Source organism: Nanorana parkeri, unplaced genomic scaffold (assembly GCF_000935625.1).
Source record: "Nanorana parkeri isolate BGI_ZX_2015 unplaced genomic scaffold, ASM93562v1 scaffold411, whole genome shotgun sequence".
NCBI classification, from domain to species: Eukaryota; Metazoa; Chordata; class Amphibia; order Anura; family Dicroglossidae; genus Nanorana; species Nanorana parkeri.
Window position 1 is genome coordinate 863,073 of NW_017306679.1, and position 26,955 is coordinate 890,027.

At 39.2% G+C, this 26,955-nt stretch overlaps 1 protein-coding gene across 1 annotated transcript in view; it reads left to right on the forward strand.

Annotated features, from left to right (window-relative positions):
* IGF1 (insulin like growth factor 1) overlaps positions 1-26,955 on the forward strand; it is an 86,369-nt gene that overhangs the window by 2,005 nt on the left and 57,409 nt on the right. Inside the window, exon 2 of the mRNA XM_018559675.1 lies at positions 4,772-4,928. Coding sequence (XP_018415177.1) covers positions 4,772-4,928 — 157 coding nt within the window. The remainder of the gene's footprint in view (positions 1-4,771; positions 4,929-26,955) is intronic.

Below are 26,955 nucleotides of genomic sequence, written 5' to 3' on the forward strand. Positions count from 1 at the left end.
AATGACAGTTATAGAGTAACACATAATTTATTTCTTTGTGCACTCATACTATACAGTATAGACTAGCGGTCAAAAGTTTTAGAACACCTCAATTTTTCCAGTTTGTATTGAAATTTATGCAGTTTAATGTTTCAATGTATTCTGAAAATAAAGCATAGAACAAATGAACAATTGGACATCCAAAAGAAATCATGGAAACATTTTCTTTAACAAAATGTTATTCAAGTTTTGACTAATCAAAGCTGCCACCTTGTGCACATATAGCAGCCGAAACCACTTTTGATATTCTTTCTACAACAGAAATAAAATATTGTTCGGAAAATTCTCCCCAAAACTGTTGCAGAAGTTCCCACAAATTTGTTGCACTTGAAGGTTGCTTTGCTTTCACCCTTCTTTCCAGTTCGCCCCAAACCAGTTCGATGTGGTGGGGTCTGGAGACTGTGATGGCCATTCCACGATTTGAAGCCTACCGTGTTGTTCTTTTCTTCTAAGGTAGATCAACCAGGTGTACACCAGAGGGTATTGCATGTGGCTGCAAAATGCTGTGGTAATAGCTTTGGTTCAGGGTGCCACTCACTCTGTAAAAGTCGCCAACTTGGATGCAGAAAAAGAGCCCCAGACATTACGCTTCCTTCTCCATGTTTGACAGTTGGTATCACACACCAAGGAATTATCCTTTTCCCTACTTGACAGCATACAAAAACCCTGAGTGATGAACCAAAGATCTCAAATTTGGGGTCATTGATCCATAACCTTCTTCCAGTTTTAAGTAGTCCACTGGTGATACTTTGTGGCTCAGGCAAACCTCTTTTTCTTATTTTACCATCTTAGTAATGGCTTTCTTCTGCCACTCGATCTGTCAAACCTGCAGCTCGAAGTCTTCTCTTCACAGTTGAAACTGTGACTTGCTTACTTCAATCAGTGTTAAGCTGTGTTTGAAGCTGTTGTCCTCTGAGCTGCCTGCCACCCAAGCTGCTGACTCTCAGAAACTTGTCTTCTGATTCTCTTGTGGTTTTGGGTCTGCCAGGTCCCTTCCTGTCAGAGTTTCTTCCACTTTTCAAGGAAACTGTACTTACTGACACTTTGGCTTTCTTTGGCATTTCTCTAAAGGAAAGATCTACACAGGGTTATAATGGTCTGTTTGTCTTCCTTTGTTAATTGCCTTTTTCTCATCATTTTGAGAGCAATATGCTACTTCCTGCAGTACAACACTGTCCAAATATTGCTTAAGAGGGTGTAGTAACAGTCTGTTCCAACACTGCTTTTATACAAACAGAGGGCTTGTGAGTAATCAACAAAAGTTGGGGCACCTGTAGGAATTGTTAGCATAAACGTTGAGGGCATAATTTACTTACATTGCTGCAGAACAGCTGTGAGTTCCCTGAAAAAGGCATTATTGTATAACTCTGAAATGTACAATGTTTTCCACTTTTTCTTAACCTAAGCTTCTTTTTTTACCTCTGGCAGTTTACTGCTTACATTTGTACCATTTCAGGTTATTCACTGGACTTCAACTGCTTACATTTCAATAAAAACTGGAAAAATGGGAATATTCTAAAACTTTTGACCAGAAGTGTATGCGACATGTACTAAATTACAAATATTAGTACTGCTCTAGCAAAGCCTACAAACTTTAAATTACTATAAAGTAGTACAACAACATTTGTTTTATTAAACAAGATATCCAGGTCATAAAGGGGTATTTAGCTTTCTCCCCTATGCTTTTTCTGGCAAAACAAGACATTCTATTTGCTTGATTGCAAGCAGTCAGGCCCTTCTGTGACCCTTTTTTAACCAGAACTTGCAATACACTGTTCAGTGTATGTTGTTTAAGCTCTACAAAGGCTGTGGTCAGCATCCTCAGCATTTTTTAAACTCTCTCAACTTAGATGTAAAACTACCAAGATTTCTTTTTGGTTTTTGTTTGTTGCTATAACTCTTTTTCCCAGAATTGTTCGTTTTCTTGTATGTAGTCTTTAATTAATACCCTTGCAGATTCTAGAATTATTAAAAGTGAACCTGTCCTTTGCCCATTCATGTAACTCACTCCATGTGACAGTGATGGGCGAATCAGCACTGCTCCATGTGTAGTCCGTAGACTTGTGGCAGAAAAAGAGTGAAGGGAAGGTAAGTATATGCTGCTAGGGAGGTCTAAGTTAAAGTGAGTTTGTTGCTTTTCCCTGTGAAGTCAAACCACAAGTTCACTTCAAAGCTAATCTATAGTATAAGTTTATCTAACCAATTCTGCTGCACTATAACAATATATAGTAATTAAATAAAGGTACCCCCGTCAGCTACTGAAAGCATTACTGATGTCTAGCCATTAGTGACTTGGTAACTGCTAAATGGAATCATAGATTGGCCAACTCTGCAAAGGCCATTTGGTGTAAACCATATGACCAATACCGCAGCGTTGATCATGTGATTGGCCATCAGAAGATCTGCAAATCACCATTTTAGGGATTATATTTTCCAATCTTATTTATTATGCATTGTTATAAAGCAGCTGAAGTGGTACAATGGGTGAAATTAATTTAAATAATCAACTTATTGATTAAATATTTGGCAGTGCATGGATACTTTAGACTACATCTGTACTTGTTATGCACCTGGACCAGACTGAAACAGAATAGGATACAGTTATATGTAACACAGGAAGCTGACTCCACAAAGTAATTTGCAGCTTTAATTTTGCAAAGTAAAGATAAACTCCAGGTAAACACAGATTTAATACATATTAGAGAGCCTCTATGACTAAGCTGTGATGGTGAAACGCGTAAGTGGTTTCACCATAACACATTGTATCACAATCACAATCACAAATCACAATGTGTTATGGTGATTGTAAATGAACCTTTGAATATGGGGAAGATTTATTCAGATTGCGGTTGTGTCCTTAACGTGGACATATAAGAGAGCTGTTTCCCTTGTCAAAGGATTTGTATTATTGTCAATCTAGTCCTAAGACTTACACAGATCTACTACATAGTACATATCTGTCACACAAGGCAGGAGACCGGATTTTTTTGCTGTACTGCATTTAGGCAAGGCTTACAGGTCTTGTCCCTCCGTCTGCTTGTTTCTGGGCAGTAAGGGAGAAGCAGCAGTCTGATAAGCTAAACGCTGTCACTCTGCTCTCTCCTATCAGCATGCTTCTTCTCAACACATTAAACCTATTGGCTCTTTATGATGCTTCTCTCTCTACTTTTCTAAGCTCTTCTGTACAGGAACTGCAAGAGACTGATACCAAGTCAAATTCAGGTACCTACACTGCTTACATTTTTAAAAAAAACTTACTAATGTATTCATGAATATGGGAATGTGTATCTTTTAAATCTGTCTGAAGTTCAGTTTTAACCAAGTTAGCAAATGTAGGGAAACCAGCCTCTCAGTGGTGAAGATAAAAAAACTATGGCCATATGAAAACAAAAAAAGGTTGATGAGTTTTACACGTTTCATGGTTGGGTATTCATGCTGCGCTTTACGCATCAAGAGGCGCACAGAAATTCAGGATGGACATTCTTTAAAGCATTATTCATTAAGCATGCAATAAAAGGCAGTTGGTTTAAATATTTTAACACTTGTGACCTTAGCTGTAAAGCAGATATTGACATAAGACAATTATAAATCTCTCCATCATTTTCTAGAAGTCACTTAAATTTTATCATCTAGCACAACCAATTTCAGAATAGATAATTAAAAACTAATGAGCTGCACAAAAGATAACCTCATGACACCAGATTTATATTGAAAGTTAAACATTTGTGTTTAGTACCACACTCTAAAATATTGCAGGCTTGGGCATATAAGGGATGTTTTATTCTTAAGCTATTCAAAAAGCCAGGAAATGCAAATGTTAATGCCACACATGATAGTACTGGCTCTGTTCACACCTAGGCGTATTGAATATGCGCGTTTGTCGCGCGTTTCTGGACGCGCGTTTTTACCGCGATTCACTGTAAAAAACCATGCGACAAGCGTGCGTTTACGAGGGCTACTTGGCTGTATCCCAATGGAAACGCAAGACAAAAACGCCGCAAAGAAGCTCATGTCCCTTTTAGGCGTAGGCCGTTTTGTAGCGCGTTCAGACGGGCTGAAATACTGCAAGGTGTGAACCATACCCATAGAAAACAATGGGATTTTCATGTTTGAGCGTTTTGTAGAGCGTTTGTAGAGCGTTGAACGCGCTACAAAACGTACAGGTGTGAACCAGGCCTAAGAGATCAAGCTGTGGGGTTATTCTGTCCCATATAACTGTAGTATACTTGTTGTTCTCCATTGTGTGCAGAGTGGAGGCCACCATAAACAGATTGATACTTAGCATGATATAGCGAAACATGCACTAATTGGTTTATGTATGGTTAGCTAATGGAAGACTAATTGTAATAATGGTAACATACTTTGTATAGAAGATTTGCATTTTAGATGATCATTCATATTCAGGTAATCAGAGCCAGCATTCATACACCTAGCACAGAAAGGTAACAGGTTATCAGATAAAGGTGGGTGCCAAATACTTTGACATATCCAACTGTGTGGCATCATACATTATGAGCTACATAAATTCTGGTCTGTCAGACACCATTGGTGATTTCGAAATTTTGTAAGAGCCCAAGGAGACACCACTCAGATGTTAGAAGGGCAGATCAGTCAAACATTAATTATATTAAACAGCATTATGTGTGCCAAGATCCATGCGCATGTCCTGTTTTTTTTTTTTAGTTTACAGTCTATGCAAGATTAATATTAATTGTTTGTGCTTCTTTGACAGGTTAGGATGCACACAATGACCTACATGCATCTCTTTTACTTGGGCTTATGTCTACTCACTCTAACCCAATCAGCAGCTGCTGGCCAAGAAACCCTCTGTGGTGCTGAGTTAGTGGATGCTCTGCAGTTTGTTTGTGGAGACAGAGGCTTCTTTTTCAGTAAGTTTACGGTATTTATTTTATTCTCGATTTTATCTGACACCAAGGAATGTAATTTATGTGGATTCTAAAAACCATATGAAGCTCATATGAGCTCCCCTAGGAGCTACATTTTGTTATTCTGTGACTTAAAGGCAAACTCAAAAACTAGTGACCGAGCAATAGACAGCATGTAATCGCCAGAAAGTGTGCAGTGGTACCATGGCTATACTTTCTTACATCTGGTTTTGTATATGATTTTTTTCTTGAAAGCTTGGTGAACAAAAAAAAAAATTAAACTGACTCTTCCTGCACTGGGGTTGATTTACTAAAGTAAATAATTTTCCCTTTGCAAAGTAAAAGTTCCCCTAGTTTTTCAAATATGGTGAAGCTATGTCTACTTTGAAAACCCACACATGTGAAAGGGAAATTAAAACCAGGATTTTTTTCTTGCACGCCGGAATGACTGAAACAAACTAAGCTTTTCCTAATCCATAAAACTAAGTGAATATTCAATAAACATTCTGCAATCCTTTAGTGAATCCATTCATTTTGTCCATGTGCACAGATTATAGTATTGGAAGTACCATTGCTAGCAGTATATGTAGCAATAGTAAAGGCAGTGCAGGTGAAAGTAATGGTTATGGTATCGGTAATATAACTTTATTTCTTCTCAATGTAATTTTCTTGCACATGTTTTGGTGACATACTAAATAATCACTGCTATATAATCATTTTATATGCATGTCCTAGATTAAAGGAAAGGAACTGGTAAATTCTAATATACTATGATTCTTTCCAGCGATAGTTACCCAAATCTCACAATACGTATTCAACTTTCTTAAGTATAACCTGATATTATTAAATGTATTTCACTACTCAGGTTCCTGCTACAAATAGTTTAAGTTATACAACAGTTGTGTTCTAGGTGGTGGTATTGGCTCTTTAACCACATTTCCCCTAGTTATACAGTATTTCAAATTTGGTTTTTGTCCTCTTCAGTTTCATCATCTGTTTAAGCCATTATATGCTTATGTTAGCTGGTGTGAGAATAGGTAAGCATTTACTGATCTTTAATTGGTGCAACTAAATCATTCTATTGGCATACCATAGTTTAAATGCATGTATTTATCTAGGCACCTGCATAAAAAAAGCAAAGTTTTTTTCTGGTTCTGTCATTCCAATTAAATAAAAGAAAAGAGAAAAAAAACCCTGTAAAGGAGACCAGGGATCGGCCAGTGTCTCCCAATCAACCACTGGCAGGCAGATATCTGCCCATCCGGAAGGACACATACTAGTGGTGCTTCTTCTCCTTCGCTTTTCTACATAGAAGAGTAAAGGGACATATTCCACTTGTTGACCCTGCTTGTTATATCAAGTTACAAAATTTCTGTTGCTTCAGGAATTTGCTCCCCATCTTGAATATGCCTTACAAAATAATGACAATGTGTACAGTGTTATAAGTGTGGTTGCTGTACTTTCAGTTTCATAAAGATTTCAAACAGTGGTCTGTATATCGCAATAAAAAATATTGCAAAAATATTTGCAATATTTCCAGACTCGCAATGTTCATAAGGTAACATTTCAGTTCAGTGGTGTAGCTTTGGATTAATCTGCTCCATTTCTAGCCATGGTCTTCTTCCGTGAAAGCTTCACATCCATGAAGCTCATGAAACACAATATAATAATATGTAAGTGATTTACCTATACCCTTTGTCCTCACGTTTTATCTCAGTGGTTTGTTTACACAGCTCAGTGATTTATAGATGCTGGGACTGCAAATTTTCTCTGTGCTAGTAACCTGCCAGACATAAGAGAGACTCGGGTGGCTATACCATTTTAAAACAGCTCATAATCTAGGCAATAACTTCAAATTTATAGATCTGTACAGAATTTATAAACATAAGGGAGCAGGCAATAGTTCACAGAGATGTGAAAGGGCAGAAGTATAATGAATATAAGGAAGTAATCAGAGACTAGGAACTAAATACATAGGGGTCCAATTAAGAGCAGCAGTATGGCCACGTTAAAAAACTATCACTCATTTATAAAGCACAGTGGTGTGCATTACAAATGTGCAAGGCTAACTTCAGGTGCTCAATAAAAATGAATGACAGCAGAAAAAAAAAAAAGTCGGGAGAAGAGCGGTTACAGAACCTACCAAAGTCAAATGACCAGCTCTCCTCCATTTATGAATGAAGCAGAGATAAACCCATGAGCTCCACATGTGGTAGGCATAACCTACAGTAGTAGTGTATAATGGAGAGCACATATCCATTCCCAAGCATAAATCAGCCTATTAATCTTCAGTGTGTTTTCCACTGACAGTCAAAAAGTGAACCCATTCAGGTATGGGTGAGGCCATATGATAGCCATTCTTCCCACAAGTTGTCCAACATTCTTGGCTCCAGAAAAAAAAAAAATCACCAGAGGCTTTGGAGCAGCTAAAGATCCTAACTCCCTCAAAATGGGTTTGTCACTATTACCTGAAAGTATAAACTGCTGTTTAGTAACACCAAAATGTCCTCGTTTTCTATCTACATGACAAAATCTTTTTGATTTTACCATTACAGTTATAACACACTTCATTAAGCTCATATAATGTAAATAAGTGTATTATAAATGTGATGCTGTGTTAACTTCTCATCATTATACCTACAATGTCAAGTCGTACTATGTACTAGTTGTACTAGTGTTTTGAAATGCTCGTAATTTTATTGCACTGCCTCAGCTACTACTGTTGGGTCTCAAAATCTTGCTGCTTCTAGGAAAAGGCCAGCATATTAGATTATTTTTGCTGAGTGGAAACTACCCACAGTCATGTTCTTACAGTTATCTCAACTGCAAAATGTGAATCTGATGTTTTTTTAGGAATACACTTAACAGCCTGGAAATTGCTCATTACCTAGAAAATGTAACTCATGATTAGATTTTACCTTTGCATTTGTGTACAATGCAAGGGAAAGGGGCATATTTAAAAGCAGTAAATGTGGCTTTCACCAGATATTCACCAGTGGTATATAAATCACTATCATTGAAAACGCATGCCCCAGGAATATTTACCTACAGTGAATGCTTGGTGAATGTCAGAGTCACTGCTTTATAAACATATGCCAGTGTAGAGTTCACTGAATTGCTAAGCCTAAACATTTTCTAAAAATTCACTGATTTACTTTCCATATACTACTTGTTTACATGGGAACATAAAAATGCTATTTAGGTTGTATACTATATATCTAGGGCATGCTACAATTATTAAAAATGACTGTCCATGCAAGACATACAGTATAATATTATTTTTAGAGTCTAAACTAAGAACATGGGTCACTAATATAGCAGGCCAGTTGGTGTTTATCCAAGGTGTGCCCGGTTTTCATTGACTCATTCTGTGGACCCTTCAATCTCAGCTCCCTCTGCACCTAATCACTCTAGTGCACAATGCCTGTTGGTTCCCTCCGATGGGTCTTCCCACAGTGCAGACTCCAGAGCCCACATGCCTCAATCAGCATTTAAAGTGACATTAAACCCTCAGATTTTTTAACATAAACCAATTCTGTAATGTGTGCCTTACTGTAATCCATGGTTGTTTCCCTTCTATTTGCTGCTCTTCCTTTTAAATCATCATGTCTTCTCATGCTTGGGGAGAAATTCCCTTTTCAGCTCAGGGCCTCTTCCTGTAGTGCTGGCTCAGGTTACAAGCCTATACAAACATATACACAGACACCGAGTATCCATTTCTGAGACAAGGCAGTCTGCTGCAAAACAGAAGTTCTGCCCAGCATGAGAACAGATTTAAAAGGAAGAGCAGCAAAGAGAAGGGAAACAACCATGGATTACAGTAAGGCACACATTACAGTATTGTTTTATGTTAAAAAATCTGAGGGTTTAATGTCACTTTAACTTACAGATTTAGTGTCCTGTCCACCTGAGGGGTGTCAAAGAGTCTGCATGTCAGCCTGCATTAGCATCCATTCTGATTGGTCCATATACCTTTAAAATTGTACCATATTCAAGCTGCCTAATATAGAGTTTTTAGTGCGTGTGTGCAACTCTTGTGCTTCAAACTGACTTAAGCTTGTGTCTTCTTTTGTCCTGACTTTGCTAACATACCACTTGGCCCAAAACCTGCTTCGTTTCCCTTGATCTAGTCTGGGTGTTTGTTTCTGGTTACCCTGTCAATGGCAACCAACTGCACTAACTGTCTCACTCTCTACCACAATCTACACCTGGCTGGATATCACCCTTGGTTGACCCCGAGCTCAGTCTTGCTTTAAACTAAACTTCAGGCTTTTTGCAAAAAATACCTTTGCACCGGAGCTCCCCAGCAGTGCAAGGGTTAACTGCTAGGGGTAGCAGAAAAATCTGTAATACCTAGCTTATTAATAGATCTGGCAGGTTCCAGTACTTTCCTCTTCTCTCCGATGCTCCAGGTTGGGGGTGAAGTGCTGAAGAGAAGAGGCTTCTGGGTAGTGGAAGCCTGATGGAGTGGGAAATAAGGTAAGTATTACAGCCTATTCCTCTACCTAAGATGTAGCAAGTATTTAACCCATGCACTGCGTGTGTGTGGGGGGCTCTGCTTGAATTCACTTCCATATCCCACCAAGGCACCTACATGTTCAGTCTGCCCCATTCAGAGACTCTAGGATAGAGATTGTTCTACTGCAATCTCCCCTGAAGTTGAATAATGTGGTCACATAGCTCCTGCTAGCTTTTATATTTTCTTTTAGTGGGTCCGAATCAGTGGAAACTTGATTCGTTTAGCATTAATTTAGGGGAGAAAGCTTAATGTAGCAATAAGTGGCCAAAGCCAAGATCTTGAAATGAGATTTCCCTGTGGGTTTTACATGGCTTATGAAATCTTTATTTCACTATAATACATCTATTGATTACAGGACAGCTGTATTGCAATATTGTGTATGTTGTGATGCTACTTTAACTACTGGCAGCATTTGGTCACATACAACTTAGTTCGTAGTTGCCACACCATTGTAATGCTGATGCATGATAGAGTTGGAACTCAATTTTGTGTGTCATGTTATTCTCTATTTATGTATGAATTATTTAGAAAACGTTTACCTTTAACTATAGTTTCAATCCTATTGTGAATTTGAAACCTTGAACTGAAAACCTAATATTTAATATAAACTGTTGAGTGTGTCATGATTTTTAATATACATACAGTATATTGCTTAAGTTTTTGCATTTTAGTCATTGTGTTTGGTAGTATGTAAATCTGGATCCATCTTGTAAAAATTTCCCTTTGCTATACCTTTCCTGCTTCCCTATGGGTCAATAAGGTCACCTATCACATTAAGGATTAATAAGGAAAAACTGGAGCTGAGAGGGGCAAAATCAAAAACATATTTTACACAAGTTTTAAATTTAAATATAATTTTAGCTGCAAACCTCTGCATTAACTAATGTTTTGACATGCAGTTCTCACTGGATGAAATATGTATAATCCGCGCTAAATAGATGTGGATGCCTTAATTAAATAAATAAATAAATGAATCCCTCTATCTTAGAGCTGCTGTACTAGGACACTAGGGTCAGATAGTATGTATGTAACTGAATGTGCAGCGCTCAGGATCACCAGTGAGTGAATAAACTCAGTGTTGGTGTATTAAGCTTAATAAGTATTAATAATCGATAATAACCAGTGAATAAAAATTTCAAATTGTGCACGAATACATAAAATAAAATCTCAGATCTAAAATACCAATAATGCAAAAAGTAGCAAAGTGAATACAAATAATCGTTAATGGGATGTGAGTCCAAAATTAGATAATTAGTGAATCAAAAACTGTATAAATCTATAAATAAATAATTCGTTGATTGAAAGTGGGTCAAAAAGTTTCAAATTGTGCACGAATACATGAAATAAAATTTCAGATAAAATACCAATAATACAAAAAGTGATAAGTAGCAAAGTGAATAAGATGTGAGTCCAAAAATAGATGATTTGTGAATCAAAAACTGTACAAATATATAAATAAATAATTCGTTGATTGGAAGTGAGTCAAAAATAGATGATTTGTGAATCCAAAATACTTTAAACTTTCAGTGTCTGCAACGTATTAGCAATAGAAATCCCACACCGCAGTGTCCACGTCTAAATCCCCTCTGGTGTGCGCACTCACCAGACCAGTATATTCACAGGCAGAAGGGGATGATAATTAGTGATCCTCCAGACGTCTCGTCCTCACCGTATGGATCAATATTTAGTCACAAAGATATAAAAGGGACAAGAACTCCTCATGGTGTAGTCGATAACATGCTTTATTAAACACAACAAATAGCCACTTACATTTAAAATCGTTAAAAACGGCCGCTCACAAGTCTGTGAGTAAAACCTCTGTACTTCCTGGTTGCGTGTGATATCGAGAAGTATAGCCCCGCCCCGACGCGTTTCGTCATACACAGACGTCTTCAGGGGGATCGCAGGTCTAACTTCCAATATCACACTTCCATCAATTTATATACACAAAAGGAAAAACTGGAGCTGAGAGGGGCAAAATCAAAAACATATTTTACACAAGTTTTAAATTTAAATATAATTTTAGCTGCAAACCTCTGCATTAACTAATGTTTTGACATGCAGTTCTCACTGGATGAAATATGTATAATCCGCGCTAAATAGATGTGGATGCCTTAATTAAATAAATAAATAAATGAATCCCTCTATCTTAGAGCTGCTGTACTAGGACACTAGGGTCAGATAGTATGTATGTAACTGAATGTGCAGCGCTCAGGATCACCAGTGAGTGAATAAACTCAGTGTTGGTGTATTAAGCTTAATAAGTATTAATAATCGATAATAACCAGTGAATAAAAGTTTCAAATTGTGCACGAATACATAAAATAAAATCTCAGATCTAAAATACCAATAATGCAAAAAGTAGCAAAGTGAATACAAATAATCGTTAATGGGATGTGAGTCCAAAATTAGAGGGCGGGGCTATACTTCTCTATATCACACGCAACCAGGAACCAGGAACATGAAATCATTCATCATTCAGTGTAGTAGTCTGTTGTGGTATTAAATGTACTTGCAAACTGGAGAAAGGACAAAGGAGTTGTAATAAGATCATTTTAATTCCGCCCCGACACGCTTCGTCATCAAAAGACGTCCTCAGGCGGATCGCAGGTCCCCCTGAGGACGTCTTTTGATGACGAAACGCGTCGGGAGGGGCAACACTTCTGAATACCACGAACAACCAGGAAGTACAGGATATCCACACGCTGCCTGTGAGCGGCCGGGCTATTCGTTTTTAACTGTAAGTGATTAATTTTTTTCAAATAAATGTTTATGTCGACTACACTATGAGGAGTTTTTATTTTATTTTTGCTTAATACCAATCCATGTGACGCTGATGAGACGGCTGCTGGGACTACTTATCGGCTTCTCATTTCTTTTGCCTACAAACACTGAGGGTCTGGTGAGTGTGCATCCCAGAGGGGAGTTTTGTCGTGGACACATGTTGTGGGAGAAAGATTAAGCTCTTGTTTGAAGCTTTTTTTATCATCAATATATCATATATTTTGGACTTTATAACAGTTTGGACTCACTTGGTGATTCATCACTTTTATAGATGACCTTGAGCTGATTTGATGTTTATCACTTTTATTGATAACCTTTGTATTTGATGCACGGTTTGATTGCAACAAGGAATTTCATAATAAGACATAATTTATTGCACTTTTGCACGAAGTGAAATTTGGTATTTATTTATTATTTCACTGTTAATAACGATTGTTACCACCATTGTATTTTTTTGATATTCTATTTTTTTTTATTACACGTTCTTTTGGTAACACCTAATTACGCATTTGATAGTTCACCCATTGGTGACCCCGAGCGCTGCACACCCATCCATTTATAATTTTGCATTGTGATAAACTACTGCAGTGGTATAAATGGGCCATACGTGTTACCCTTAATGAAGTTCAGCATAAATCATTATTCTTGAATGTGATATAAAAGCAAAAAAATCTACCACATAACTATGCCATTATAGTGACCATATCTGATAACTACTAGCTGAGATCTGACTAGAACAACTTACCTTTTTAGATAGGTTCAGGGCTGATGCAGATTTGGGTGATCCCGGGACCACGCGATACCTGTATCATACAAAAACTGGAAAGTATACGGAGCTCATTCTAGGCACATATCATTTTGTTGTTTGTGAGTGATGTAGGGGCCATTTATGATCATTTTGATGTGTCCTAAGCCAGGATCCTACTGCACGACCCCCCCCCCCCCCCACCAATCGCACACCAGATCGCTTCTGCGTCCCGAAAAAGGGGCCGCCCCCCCCCCCCCCCCCCCCAATGTCACTGGCAGACATAATTCAGTGTGGGACAACTCATACAACGCTTGCTGAACCCTACCCTCTACATCCCCTCAGTCCTTGACTTTAACACAGGTAACTACATTGGTAAATATCAGTTCCATTGCACAGCCTCACTCATCCGTACATTGTCCCCATCTCTTTTGTCCCTTCTGCACTGATTCTTTTCTTGTTGGAGAAACAGCAATGTTGACTCTAGTTCACTTTACTTTAAATACTTTCTGCCATTTGTACCTCACGCATAAACCCTCCTTTCCTTTCAGTGATGGCCGCTAAAAGTGAAGAGTCCCTTTGCCTGCTCCCATTCATTAATTTGCTACATTTACAAACCTGTTACAACAGACACAAACACGAATACATACTATTGTATCTGTAAAATGTTCAGTTGGCATTGGCTTAAAGAAATTTCCAATCAGATGTATTACATTCACTAAATGACCTAACATATGTTGGGGATCACACAATTCCTTTTTGAGGTGCATTGCAGTCTGGAGGCTGAAGAGGACTTCAGCGAAGCAGTTCTAGTTTTGTTATTCATCAAAATGTTCAAAGCTTTTTGAACTCTAGAAATAAACGAATACATAAAATAATAAAAGCAGTGCTGGGGTAACATTAAAAACAAAACATAAGGAACATTTTGTGGTTTGCCAGCTCTGTAAAGTCATTTCCTAGGTCACTGTTGCTGAGCTGGTGTAAATGAACTCACCCTGCACAAAATTATCTCAGAACATTGCTGAGAAATTTTATACATGCTGTTATGACACACTCATTAAACTGAACATGTCATATATTAAAAGCTGCCAACCAATAAATATTTTCTATAAAAGTCAAAAGAATGTTAAAAAAAAGGAGTTCATCTAATGTGCTGGTTGGTGTTAAAAAATAAAAAAGTTAAATTTTCCAGGGGCAAACCAAGCACTTTCCCTGGAACTCATAGATAGTTTATCTACTAAGGATTGGATTTTTACTAGCAGCCGTCTCATCAGTATAGTCAGTCCCGCTGCTATGGAGTGACAAGTCTGCTGGAACTTGTAATGTTTGACAAGTAGACAGTACAATCTGAATTTTCAGGTTTAAAATATATGTAAACCCTTATATTGTTCTACTAAAGCACTGTGTATAACAAAGAAAAGCTGAAATTTTGTTTAATAAAATACTGTATATTGCTGCTTAGAAATGTAGTGTCATTGTCACTTCCTCTGAGCTGAAATAAAGGCACAAACAATGTTATCCAGCCTGGGTGACAACCATGGTTTCCTCCAGAGTAAGTGAGCATAGCCACCCTAAAGGTGGACGTGTAAGCTGTAATAGAGAACACAATGCAGGCGCCTCACCTAAGCACTGATGGGCAGCAATCTATTACATTTTTGTTCCTGGGTTTAGATATACTTTAATGGTGTGTTGAAATGGCCTCTTGTAGTCCTCTTTAGAAACCTGTGTGACAGGGTGACAATACAGTGTGGTTATATTTCCTTCACACACAACATACCAATGTACCTCTTTTTAGTTCAGTGCTGGAACAACTGGGGGATGGTGCCATATCAAACTAATAAAAGATATGTTGCCTTCACACCTTAAGGTTTAGAATCTCATCGTTATTGACATTCCCCAAGCAGGTGTCAGGCAAAGTGTCATGACAGAATGTCAATACAGAATCACAATTGGGAGGCAGAGAAAGGCTCTATCTGGAACTGCCTGAAAAATAACCATGTCAGGATCACAAGGTATTATTTTAATGAAACTGGCAGATTTAAAAATAGTGGTAATTAACTTTAATTTATTTTAACATGTTCAGGCTTTTATGATATTTTAATGATTGGGCCCACATGTACTTGAAATAGTGACTAGTGCTATGCTTACTGATCTCTGACTTCTTTCTGGTATTACACTCCCCAGACAGAACAGAATGAGTGGGTCCCGCAGCTTCTTTTGCAATGGCACTGTCACTGCTCCTTTATTTCTCTCAGCATGTGGCTTTGATTAGAGAGTTGACACTGCACGCTCTTTCAGCTGTTTCCCCAGACCTTTCCTTGCCAGCTGCTAGAACAAGCTCACCATGGAACAATGGAGAGATCATTACTGCTAAATGTTCCTTCCAAAGGGGTGACCAGGGAGGAAGGCAATGGGTTGGTTTTTTTAACCACCACCTTGCCCGATATAATGCTGGAGATTAGTCAGGGCAAAATAAATTTGTGGTGGCAGAGGAAGCGAGAGGCCTTACATTTAGCCCAAACTCCCTAACATTTGTAAATGGAGTGGGCTCTAGACACGCAGAAGGCCCCTGTGCAGCGGCAGAAGTGGTACGTTTGCCTTGTTTCCTTTTGTTCTTTACCTGGTGGGGGATGAAAGGTGGACACTTTACAAATTACATCAGGCTAGTTAAATTAATATACAGTTTGGGTATGTTTCACACATGACCTAATTTTCCACTCTATCGTGCCTACCTAATTCAGCTTGATGGCTAACCCTAGTTGTGGTCAGTGTGCTCTATAACTAAAGTCTGAAACTCATGAGTAGGGGGTCAACCGAAATAGATTTTTCAGAACTGATACAGATGATGGGCCAACTTTGAGGCCGATAACCGATATTAGGCACCAATATTCTGTTTATTTTTTTTCACTGCAGTTCAACATGATTTAAAGCTAATGTTTACATAAGTGCAGTTGTATAATGGGGTGTTTAACTCGGTACGCCCTTTTGGGTCTGGCTTCGGTCTTCTCTGCATAAACTGCATAAACTGCTTCTGTCTTAAGGCAGCAGTGAGCTGTATACCATGTATAACTGGCACATACAGCAGTTTAGTGTAATCTGCAGGAGAAATAACTGCACAAGGGAACATACATAAGGCCCCCTGTTTTGACTCCCATCCAAGGATGTGGATATGTATGTGTTAAACGTAAGGCTACTGTGGGGATATGAAATGTCAACTTGTTACAGCAAAGCCCATGGAATATATTAGACAGGGTTTTCTTTTCTTGCACCCGATATAACGTTTTATTATCTATCTCTTCTCATCTCCAAATGTCTGTCATTTGTTCTTAAGAAGCAACCACCAGTGCATAAAATACACCTTACTATGTACTTTTATGAACAAAAAATTAGAAGGGAACCCAAAGATATTCATCCTTCAGATGTAAAGATTAGCCTATGACACTTTTTAAATTACAATACTGTATCTCAATTCTCGGAATATAGAGCCACCGTAGCTGTCACAAGCCTGCTCTATATATCGAGAATTGAGTCATCACAAACCACTGATTGTGCAGCTTGTGACTTCTCTCTGATGACCATCAGTCATTGCCCTCCCATAAAGATTCCATCTCTCCTCATTGCATTTCCAGTGCTCATTGGAGGGTCAGACAGTGGAGGGGATGGGCATAGATGGCTATGTCTCTAGAGAGGCAGAGCCAGCACTAAGGGGTCTATTCACTAAGCTGCCGTAGGCAGCCGAGTGAATGACCGACCTGAAGTGAAGTGAGCTGAACACTGTTCGGCTATTCACTTCAGGCTGGTACGGCTGATTTGAGCCGTACATCGGCTTGCATCAGCCGTACATCAGCTTGCTTCACATGGCTTCGGGTCGGCCGAACATGCTCAGCATGTTCGACCAACCCGAAGTACAGAAGGAGTTCGACTCAGCCGATCCAACATCTGGATTGGCTGAGCCGAACATCCGGCAGGCTACTCACTGCTGTTCGGCCTATTCTGAAAGATCCCGAACAGCAGTGAGAGAATAGCCGAATGCCGCCGAGCGGCATTTGGCTCGGCTGTTCTGCTCGGTCCCTCAGAGGCACCGAGCAGAACAGAAAAAGAGTGAAAAAAGTAGAAAAAAGTTAATAGAAAACGATTGTGCAGAGCTAGCAGTGACAGCTAGCTCCATTTTTCTATTCTGACATTGCTCCGTGTAGGAAAAAAGAAAAAAAAGAAACAGCAGTGTTTCTCTCCTTGGCGGCCGGGAGCAGGAGACTCCCGGGGCGCTAGGGAGAGTTAGCTGTTTGGAGATCAGTGTCCCTGGTTAGCTGGTAACCAGGGACGCTGATCTCTCTGCAAGTGGCCGAAGCCAGCCGTAAGATCACGGCTGGCTCCGCCCAGCTGTTAGAAGCAGGCTGTCGGCCTCGACTGAGCCCCTCGGCCACGTTCGGGAGCTGTACGGGCTATAGTGAATAGCCTGTACAGCACCCCTTTGGTTCTACTGAACCGAAGGGGTCCTGGGGCCGAAGCTAGCTGAAGGATTGGCCGAAGCTACAGCTAGATCCTTCGGCAGCTTCGTGAATAGACCCCTAAGTATTGGGAAGAGTATATTTTACTATACTTCTCCTTTAAAGAGGAACTTTACCCATATCTTTAAAATAACAAGAAACACACCTTTAGAAATGTCTAGTAATGATAATCTACAAACAGATACTTCTAGATAATTGCAGGCTTTGTATTCTTTGCATACCTTATTTCTCTTTTCTTTCCCAGTCTTTTGACAGTGGCCATGTTAACTAAGAGCAGGTTACTAGCTCTCTCTTTACTTCCTGGAACTCTGGCACATGTGACTAGGACATGTGGCCATCCACATCATCTCAGGGGAGGGAAATGCATTTCCCAGAGATCTCATGAGATTACAGAGGAGATTTACCTGCATGCTCTGCTGATGTAACCTTCCCTGGATGCAATTCTTTGGCACATTACATCATTTGTGCCAGAACTGGACCAGGAAGTAAATGAACTCTATGTGTAAGTACATAAAAACAAATCTATTTACCTAATAAATGTAAGATGATTTTAAATCAGCATGCAATGCTGCACAGTTATGGGTATTTTTAATGAAAGGGGGTAAAGGTCCACTTTAAAAATTAGCTGGACAAATAAGCATTCAGCAAAAGAGTGATGTTCAGCTTTTGGAAAGATTCGGAAAAAATTGTAATTACTAAGGGGTCAGCATACCTACCTCTATGAGGTCCCTGACTGGACTCAACTGATGCTGAATTGAGACTTTTGTTGCCCATGCCTTCATCCTACATTGTAACCAGTTAACATGATTGAACCTCTATAATTTTTTTTCTCTTCTTTGCCTTTAATCACCAGCACCATGTCAGATGGCTAAAACTGAATCTGTATGAATCAAATATCAGTGTTGCTATGTATCCTGGTTTCACACCGTTCAGTACCTTTTACCTAGTTGGCAGGTCCAGGAATTGTAGAATTGGTTGTGGTGCCTGATATGGAACTGGTGACTTTGTGCTGTTACTGACAATATGTGGAGGGCGTACATACTTGTGATAGGGTTGCCACCTGTTCTTCAAGCGAAACCCGAACACTGTAGCGACGTGCGGAAATTTTTTTTGTAGAATGAGTGCTGGCTTATTCATATATAAATAGCGCCACCCATTCATATGTAAATATCACAGTTGAGACTATTTTTAGTGGGGGCCAGTAGCCCCTATCTTAATTTTGGTTGCCCCTGTCTGCCTGACATCTTGTGTCCGGGTTTCTGCTGCCATGAAACCCGGACACAGCATTCAAAAACCGCACTGTCCGGGTGAATCCCGGACAGGTGGCAACCCTAACTTGTGATGTAGTACAATAGTCAGCCTACCATATTAAGTATTTGTAAGGGTAGAAGGTTACAGGAGTTTCTTCATTGGACAGATAAGTTGTACACCCTGATGGCTCAAGCTCATGCTCATGTTGTAAAATTTCTGATGGCCATGCCTCCATGCATGTCTGCAGAAACTATGGCAAAAAGCTGAGTCAACAGATTGAGATAGCTGTGCCTTCAAATGCTAACAGCAGCGGTAGGCACTTCAGCTTTGACAGTAATTTGAGACGAGTGTGGGGTATGAATTTGAGATGTTGAGACTGTGATTTGTGCCTAGCATTCGGTTTATAGCATGTTCTAGTTTTAAGAGTATGTGTGCTCTTATGAGAAGCTTTGTGACATGAGTGGAATCCTAGGAATTTGTGTCTTTTTCTCTGAGTTAAATGTAGCTAGTAGGTGTAGTTGACAATATTTTCCAGATGAACAGTGTAAAAGCACTGTTTAGCAGTCCCCCTTCCCTAAAGGCAAGCAGGACTACTGGTACTAGGTTGCCCCAAGTACTTCATACACAAAAGCATATACTCTGGCTGCAGATTTTAGTTTTAAAGTGCACCCAAGGTAGGTAAAAGCAAGGGCATAGTGCGCAGCTAAGGAGGCATACAAGATGGCGGGCACTGTTATAAGGCAATAAATTATTGTGATATTATCACAGCTGTCAGGGAGTGATCATCATCACCTTGCAAAGGCAACTCTTGTAACACATACAATGTTGTTGGTCCAACACAAAGTTGTTTTTGATGTCTGGTTTTTTTTTTTCAGCCCAGCCAAGGTCAAGTGAGTTTTTGTAGAAGCAAACTAAAGGGAAAATCATAAAAATAGAATACAATTGCAATTCAATTTTTAGTATAGTTTATTCATGTAGCGGTAAAAGACAGAGATAGATTTTATTTATGGGTTTAAATGCACACATTTAGCTCATAAAACATAAAACTAAAATGGCTATCTTAAACTTCAATTCAGCTCTGCAAATTAGGAGGCTGCAAGGGCTTGTTGTATATCTAGCAGTCAACAGTAATACACAGACTTAGTCTGGGTTCACACCTGGGCGTACGGAATGCGCGCATATACCGCGATTTATGGTAAAATAAACGCGCGACAAACGCACGTTTACGTGGGCTATCCGGCTGTATGCCCCAAAGAAGCTCCTGTACTTCTTTGGAAGTAGGGTGTTTTTCAACACGTTCCTACGTGCTGTAAAATGCCCAGGTGGGAACAATGCCCATAGGCAATTATTGGTTTTCACATGTTGAGCGTTTTACAGCGCGTAGGAACGCGCTGTAAAACGCCAAGGTGTGAACCAGGCCTAACTGCTTTGTAAGATACAAATACCCATTCACTTAATAACAATGTTTCTTTAGCTTGTGGAACATTTACAAACATGGTATTGTTGATACATGGTATTGTTAAAGTATTATTGATACTAATGGATTTTTAAATCATGTGTATTGGCTCATCAGAGGTAGAGAAATATTGATGTTTCAGTCAATGATATTAGACAGTTTTGTCAGATGTATGACCCTGTCTTTGAAGTACAATAAAAGAGTCATCACTCTTTTATAGTTGATGGATCCATGGAAAATGCCACCTGACCATCAGTTACTTTTGAACTTTCTTCAGTATGAAACTTCAGCAAAATAAGGCAGATGAAAATGTAATCTCTTTTATCTAGTTACATGCTTAAATTTTACTGCTGGCAGGTGGATAACTGAATTGAAACAAAATGGGGGTGATTTACTAACCTAAACACACGCACGCACTAGGTGCGTGTGATTTTTACACAGCAAAACGTATTTATCAACCAAAACGTCTCTAAAAGCATATTTCCACTAATGCCATATATGGAAAAATCATGCACATGATGCATATATAATGCTGCTTCACAGTTTAGACAAAAATGGTTAGCTCATGCATTTACATTCCTGCATTCATCAACGCAAGCAACACAACATAAAGCTAATTTACACAAGATCACCTTGCAAATTCATGCAGGGCTTTGCACAACACACCTGCTGGGTGTGTACACACTACAAAGGTGTTTAGATTCCACCCATAGATCATGCTGGGAGGGAACACACTACAGAGGTGTATACATGTTCGTGGTGTGTTTATAAGGTTAGTAAATCAACCCCAATGACTCAATTACCGGCCACCCAGAGGATGAAAGAGACCTGGGTCTAGTTGTACAGTCAGGAAGCAGCACCAGTGAGACTTGTAAGTCTTATGCATTATTTTGAGTGTCATCTCTTAATGCATCATCAAAAGCAAGTGCAGGAGCCTTCTAAAATTAAATATCACCAGTTTTTATTACTAATTGTTTTGGGGGGGTGAGATAATTATATAACATGAATATACTGTTGCATCCACAAGAGATTGTAAATTATGTTCTCATTAAGGCACCCAGTTTTGTATTTCTTCAGACACTATCACAGTTAAACTAACTGCATCATTTTGTGCACCAACTCTCCCAATGGGTTTAAGTTAACAGTTCATTAACTTAATTCAAAATTCAGGTTACTGCTGATAGGTAGGCTTTTTTATATAAGAGGAGACTCTGTATGACCTTGCCTGTAAGCATTTGTTTCTGTAATTGTAGACTAAGCTATGCATGTGCAGCTTAGTGTACAGTCTTGGCACAATTTTGTACCAGGTTCAAGTAACTCCTATGCACATGTGCAGGACTTATGTCATCCCGAACAGTGTTTGCTATTCATGGTTTTGGACAACATATCTAAGCTTAGAAGAGGTGGCAATCTTTTAGAAATTATATATGATATAAACCTGTGCTAAATGTTAAAGAAATACCTGTAACAAACTAAAAAACAAAGGTAAAGGCCTAGTAAATTGTAAAAAGACCAATGTTGCTGCATTATCAATGCGACTTTCTATAAACTAAAGACTAAACTGCAAATAGCCCCTTACAGGCAAATTCCTAAATAGGGAGTGTGACTGCTAGTGAAATATAAACTCTCTGAATTCATGATAATGATGTTAACCAGACAGAAAATTATTGCTAAAAATATATATGATTTTTAAATACTGTATATTAGAACATCTGTCTATGACTGCACATTGGACTGTTCTTTATTGAACTCTTTCATATTTTTTGTTACAAATCAGTGTTGTATGCTTTTTTTTGCAAATGTTACTAAAGCTTTGATCGATTTTAGAATCGTTAATAGGGTCAAATCGACGATCAAATTTGACTATAGTGACAAAAAAAGTCAAATGAAATTCTAACAGTGAATATGGTAGCAATATCATTTCTGCCCTCCCTTATTTTAGTTGCACTATTTCGTGTCACAGGCTAGCTGAAACTGTTGTCAATTGGAGTCTGACTGTATATACAATTAAAGAAACTCATGGTGGCGTAGTTATAAAGTAGTGAATGTGACATTTATCATATATTCAAATATTCTGGTGAATCTTCCTGGTGCATGTGTTTTAAATTACAGTGAATGATTACCTATCTGTATTTGGTGTGCAGAGAATCTATGATTTATACAAACACACACACACACATATGCTGTTTATGACTGCAACTGCTGTCTGTGATCAATTGTATGGCTACCGCTCTCTGTGGACTGTGTTTTTAGATGTACTGTGTTTTTGATTGTTTTTCCCAGATTTAATAGTAAAGTGTAAGGCAGCATAGTGGTTAGCATGTCTGCCTAGTACTGGAGGTCCCCTGTTTGAATCCGGGTCAGGTCACAGCCTCCAGGGAGTTTGCATGTTCTTGTGCTTGTGTGAGTTTTCTTTGGGTACTCCAGGTTTCCTTCCATATGCCAAAGGCATGCTGGAAGGTTCATTGGCTCCTGTATAAATTGTACACGCTATGCTATGTTATGATTGGTGTGCACCACCAGGATTGAGCAGTCAAACCCCCATTAAAGAGAACTGTGTACTAAGCCAGTATGGATAAAAGTCTGCGATAGAGCTGTCTGTTGATGTCTGATAATAGGTTCCTTTAAATATGAATATCTATACCTAAAAAAACCTTAGATAAAAATAATCCAAACACAGTAAGTCTAAAACCACAGTCTACAGATAGACACAGTCTTTCACCTTTTTTCTGGGTCCTGGAGCCCGAAGGATTTGTAGAGGTTTGGGTGGGATAAAGCCTTCAACCATAGGTCCACATTTGGAGAGAATGCCCCTCCAAATATACCCTGTTAACATAATAAAAACCTTGAAGGATCAGGAGGCTCCCTCAGCAGAAAACACCCCTAAGCTATCTCTAGTGAAAGGTATACCCAAGCAGGGCCGGCCTTAAGGGTGTGCCAGCCGCACAGGGCGCCATGGCAACAAGGGCCACCGTGCGGCCGACACAGCTTGTCCTGGGGGCGGCTTCTCTCCCCCTCACCGCTAAGGTTAGGATCTCTGAGACTGCTACTCAGATTCAGGAGGTGAGAGAATTCTTCAAGAAAAATCAAGAGGTATTTTCAGAATTACATTGCCAAACTAACACAATTTATCATGAGATTGTGTCTGAGCCATATATCAAAGTAAATATGATGTCCTTTGTTAGGGGCTAAGATGCCAATAGGGCTTTCTTTGCACCTTTTTTCGGACACACCCTGGAGTGGAGCACAGGAAGTAAAAGAGCACAGCTGGTATGGGTGTCAGTAGTCTAGTCCATGAAAGCCCATTTCTAGAGAAAGGCTTGACTGTGAGGTGCTCATTAACACTCACAGGAAGGTCCCAGAGGAGAGGCAGCCTGGAAGGCCATTGACAGGAACACTGGAGCACAAAGCAAGCTGGAAGCATGGCCTGGTCAGGTGGTGATGGGTAACTGAGAATACAGGGTTGTAGGCGGAATTGTGGTCAAAAAGCAGGCTGAGGTCACACCAAGAGCCAGCAGAGACAAGACGTGGTCAAAAACAAGCCTAGGTCACGCCAGGAGTCAGCAGAGACAAGCTGTGGTCAAGAACAAACTGAGGTCATGCTGGAAATCAGCAGAGACAAGCCATTGTCAGGAACTAGCTGAGCTAAATAACAGGAAGGCTAAGCAGAAACAAGTCCAAGGGAAGGCCGGGTCAGGAACGGAAAAGCAGATCTTAGGAACAAGTTCAGGTTCAAATTGCAGGATAACAGCAGAAGGCCTTGCTGAAGATTCAGCAACTTCCTAACTCTCCAATATCCAGATGTAATGCTTACCCCATGCCCCAGGTGGATGAAATGATAGAAAGGTCAGATGCAGCGGGGTACATTACCACTTTTGATCTTCCTAAGGGGTACTGGCACCTTTTTTTTTAATAGACAGGGCAAAGGAAAATACATCTTTTGTGATCCCAAATGGACCATACCAGTATCTGGGTCCTCATTTTTCATTCCACAGAAGGATGGGCTTCAGCATATCTAGAGGATGTTACCATTTTCAGTCTTGACTGGGACTCCTACCTACAGAAGGTCCAGGCAGTTTTGACTTTAATTTGTAAGGTCAGGTTAACAGGCAATCCAAAAAATGCCGAATAGGCCTGGAAGAAGCCTAGGAATTGTAGGATACTAACAAAGAGTTTGTGCCTAACTGCTACAATAGCATCTCCACTTACTAATCTCACCAAAGAAAATAAGTCCACCTTCCCCCACTCCTGCATAGCAATGGTCTAATGCTTATTTAGTCTAGGGAAATATAATAGAGAGAAATACTTACCTTATGCCCCATTCCTCCGAGGGCTGGCAGTCTTCTCCAATCCTGCTCCAGTCATAAAATGTGGTTATTCCCAAAATGTGGCCTTGACATCCTCACATTCAATGCAGGACTGCTGGTTCTTCATTGTACATGGTGATGGTGAGAGAGCAACTACATGACTAAAGAAGAGGAGTGGCTTGATGAACCAGTAATTAAAATGTATCTGCACAGCTTATAGTGACACTAAACTCAGAAGTTACACCTTAAAAATGCATTTAAGTACCTTAACTATTAACAAAAATGTAGCCTATTTGTCCATGACTCAGCTGTAGATCCTCAGATCGTCTCTGAATTCATGTTGACACTGCCTTTCCTTCTGTAGGGTGGCTACCTTTGTTCTCCATGGACCCTGTGTGTGTTGTAACTTAGCCACTGCTCCAAGCTCACTTCCGTGATGGACTGCAATCTCACATTTAGTTTTCAAATTTGTGATTGTAGTCCATCAAGGGAGCAAGCTAGGAGCAGTGGCTACTTTACAACACATACACAGGGACCATGGGGAACAAAAGTAGCCACCCTCCAGAGGGAAGGACAGTGTCAGCACCTATTCAGAGATGATTTGAGCATCTTCAGCTGAGTGATGCACAAAAAAAGGTACTTTCTTTTAATAGTTAAGGTACTTGAATACATTTTAATTTTTAAGTGTAGTGTCACTTTAATCTATAATTTGCTGAGTTGATTCTGCAAGGACTGCAACTTCTGGTCACTTGACTTTATGTTGTGTGGAATACAGACATAAAGGAAAATACATTGTACGTGGACTGAAAACTCCTGGTCTGGATATTTACAAAACTTATAGGGTTGTTAAACCCTCCGGTATTTTTGCTTTTATCTTCTGCTAGCAAGCAGTAGATATATGCAAAAAGTGTTTTTAAAAAAACGCTTTAAAAGCGGTTTAAACTTACCTGTGTCTTCCCCGCGCGCTCCCGTCCGAAAATGTGAAAATTCTCGCGCAGCCACAAAGCATCTTGGGGCGGGCACATGCACAGTTCACATTTTCGGCCAGGAGACGAGGAGAGACACAAGGTAAGTATATGGACGTGTGCACCCGCATGCAGACACCGTGGGACAGGAAGTGCCAGCAAGGACAGAGGAGTCAGCGCTGGATCGGAGACCCGCAGCAGCGCTGGAAGGACAGATAAAAACGACAGGAAAGAAGTATAAGATTGGATTAAGAAACATCATTTAAGGTAAATGCTTTATTTAACATTGGGGGAGGGAAAAAAATCTTTGACTTTAATGTCACTTCAAGAACAAGGACATTTTAAGCATTAGATAATCTTGTGCATTTCAGCTCTGTCTAAGTGAGGGCAGAAAGGTCATACATCCTGTTTGCATTTCTAGGCTTAATTAATAATTTTGAATAGAGTATAACTTAAATATTATGAAAAATACGTATGATCCTTCTTTTTCCTGACTGAAGCAAAACCAGTACAAAATACAAGACTTTGTAATTAAATGTATCTTTACAAAACATATGTTTCAGGTAGCTTTTATGCTTATTTCCAATAAACTGGGCTAATGTACCAGATGAAATCACTTCCAATGTGAAACTAAATTGAGTGGAAAATACTGCAAAGAATGATTACTTGACATGATTATTTAAACTACTGTCAGTTTTATTCAGATTTAACACATTGTTTAGTCTCTTGTTGGCAATAGTCATCTAAAGAAGCACTTGGCAAGCTTCAACATGATTCTTGGCACCGATACTACCTTTACTTTTCCCTAGACATAAAATACCAAGAAAAACCCTTTGAATTACTTGACTTCTGGCTCTTTGTATTTTGACACAGCTTTTTGCACATGGTCTTTTACCCTTTCCTGACATAATTAATTGTTTTGTTATCTTTGATTAGCCATTTTATTCCCTGGGCCAAATTACAAAGTTGACAGAGACCACACAGTGTTTAATTAAAATAATTTACTGCTCTGGTACTACATATGTGCAAATAACCTGTGTACTGAGTGTTTTAGTGGAAAGGGCTCAATATTCAACATGTTGGAAAGCAAACATGAATAATCTGAACCCAGTGTTACAATTCCCTTTGTACATGCTGTAATTCTGCTGTAATTCATGACACGAAGAGGCATATATCAAGAAGACTGAGGCAACAAGAATTAAGATCCTCTTAAGTACTTCCCAGGGAACATTTGAAATAATTCTTCATGTTGTCATTTTTTCCTGGAATGTAAGAACTGCAGTTTGTACCATTACGAAGGCTTGATGGAAGATTGTTCATTAAGTTGCTGAGCTATGCTTTTAAAAGGCAAACCTGAATCAGAAGGCACCTGCTATAAAAATATATATACTGTATACGTGTATATATGGGAAATATATATATATTAAAAAAATATATAGATATCTATATCTATATATATATTTTTTTTACAAATATATATATATATATATATTTG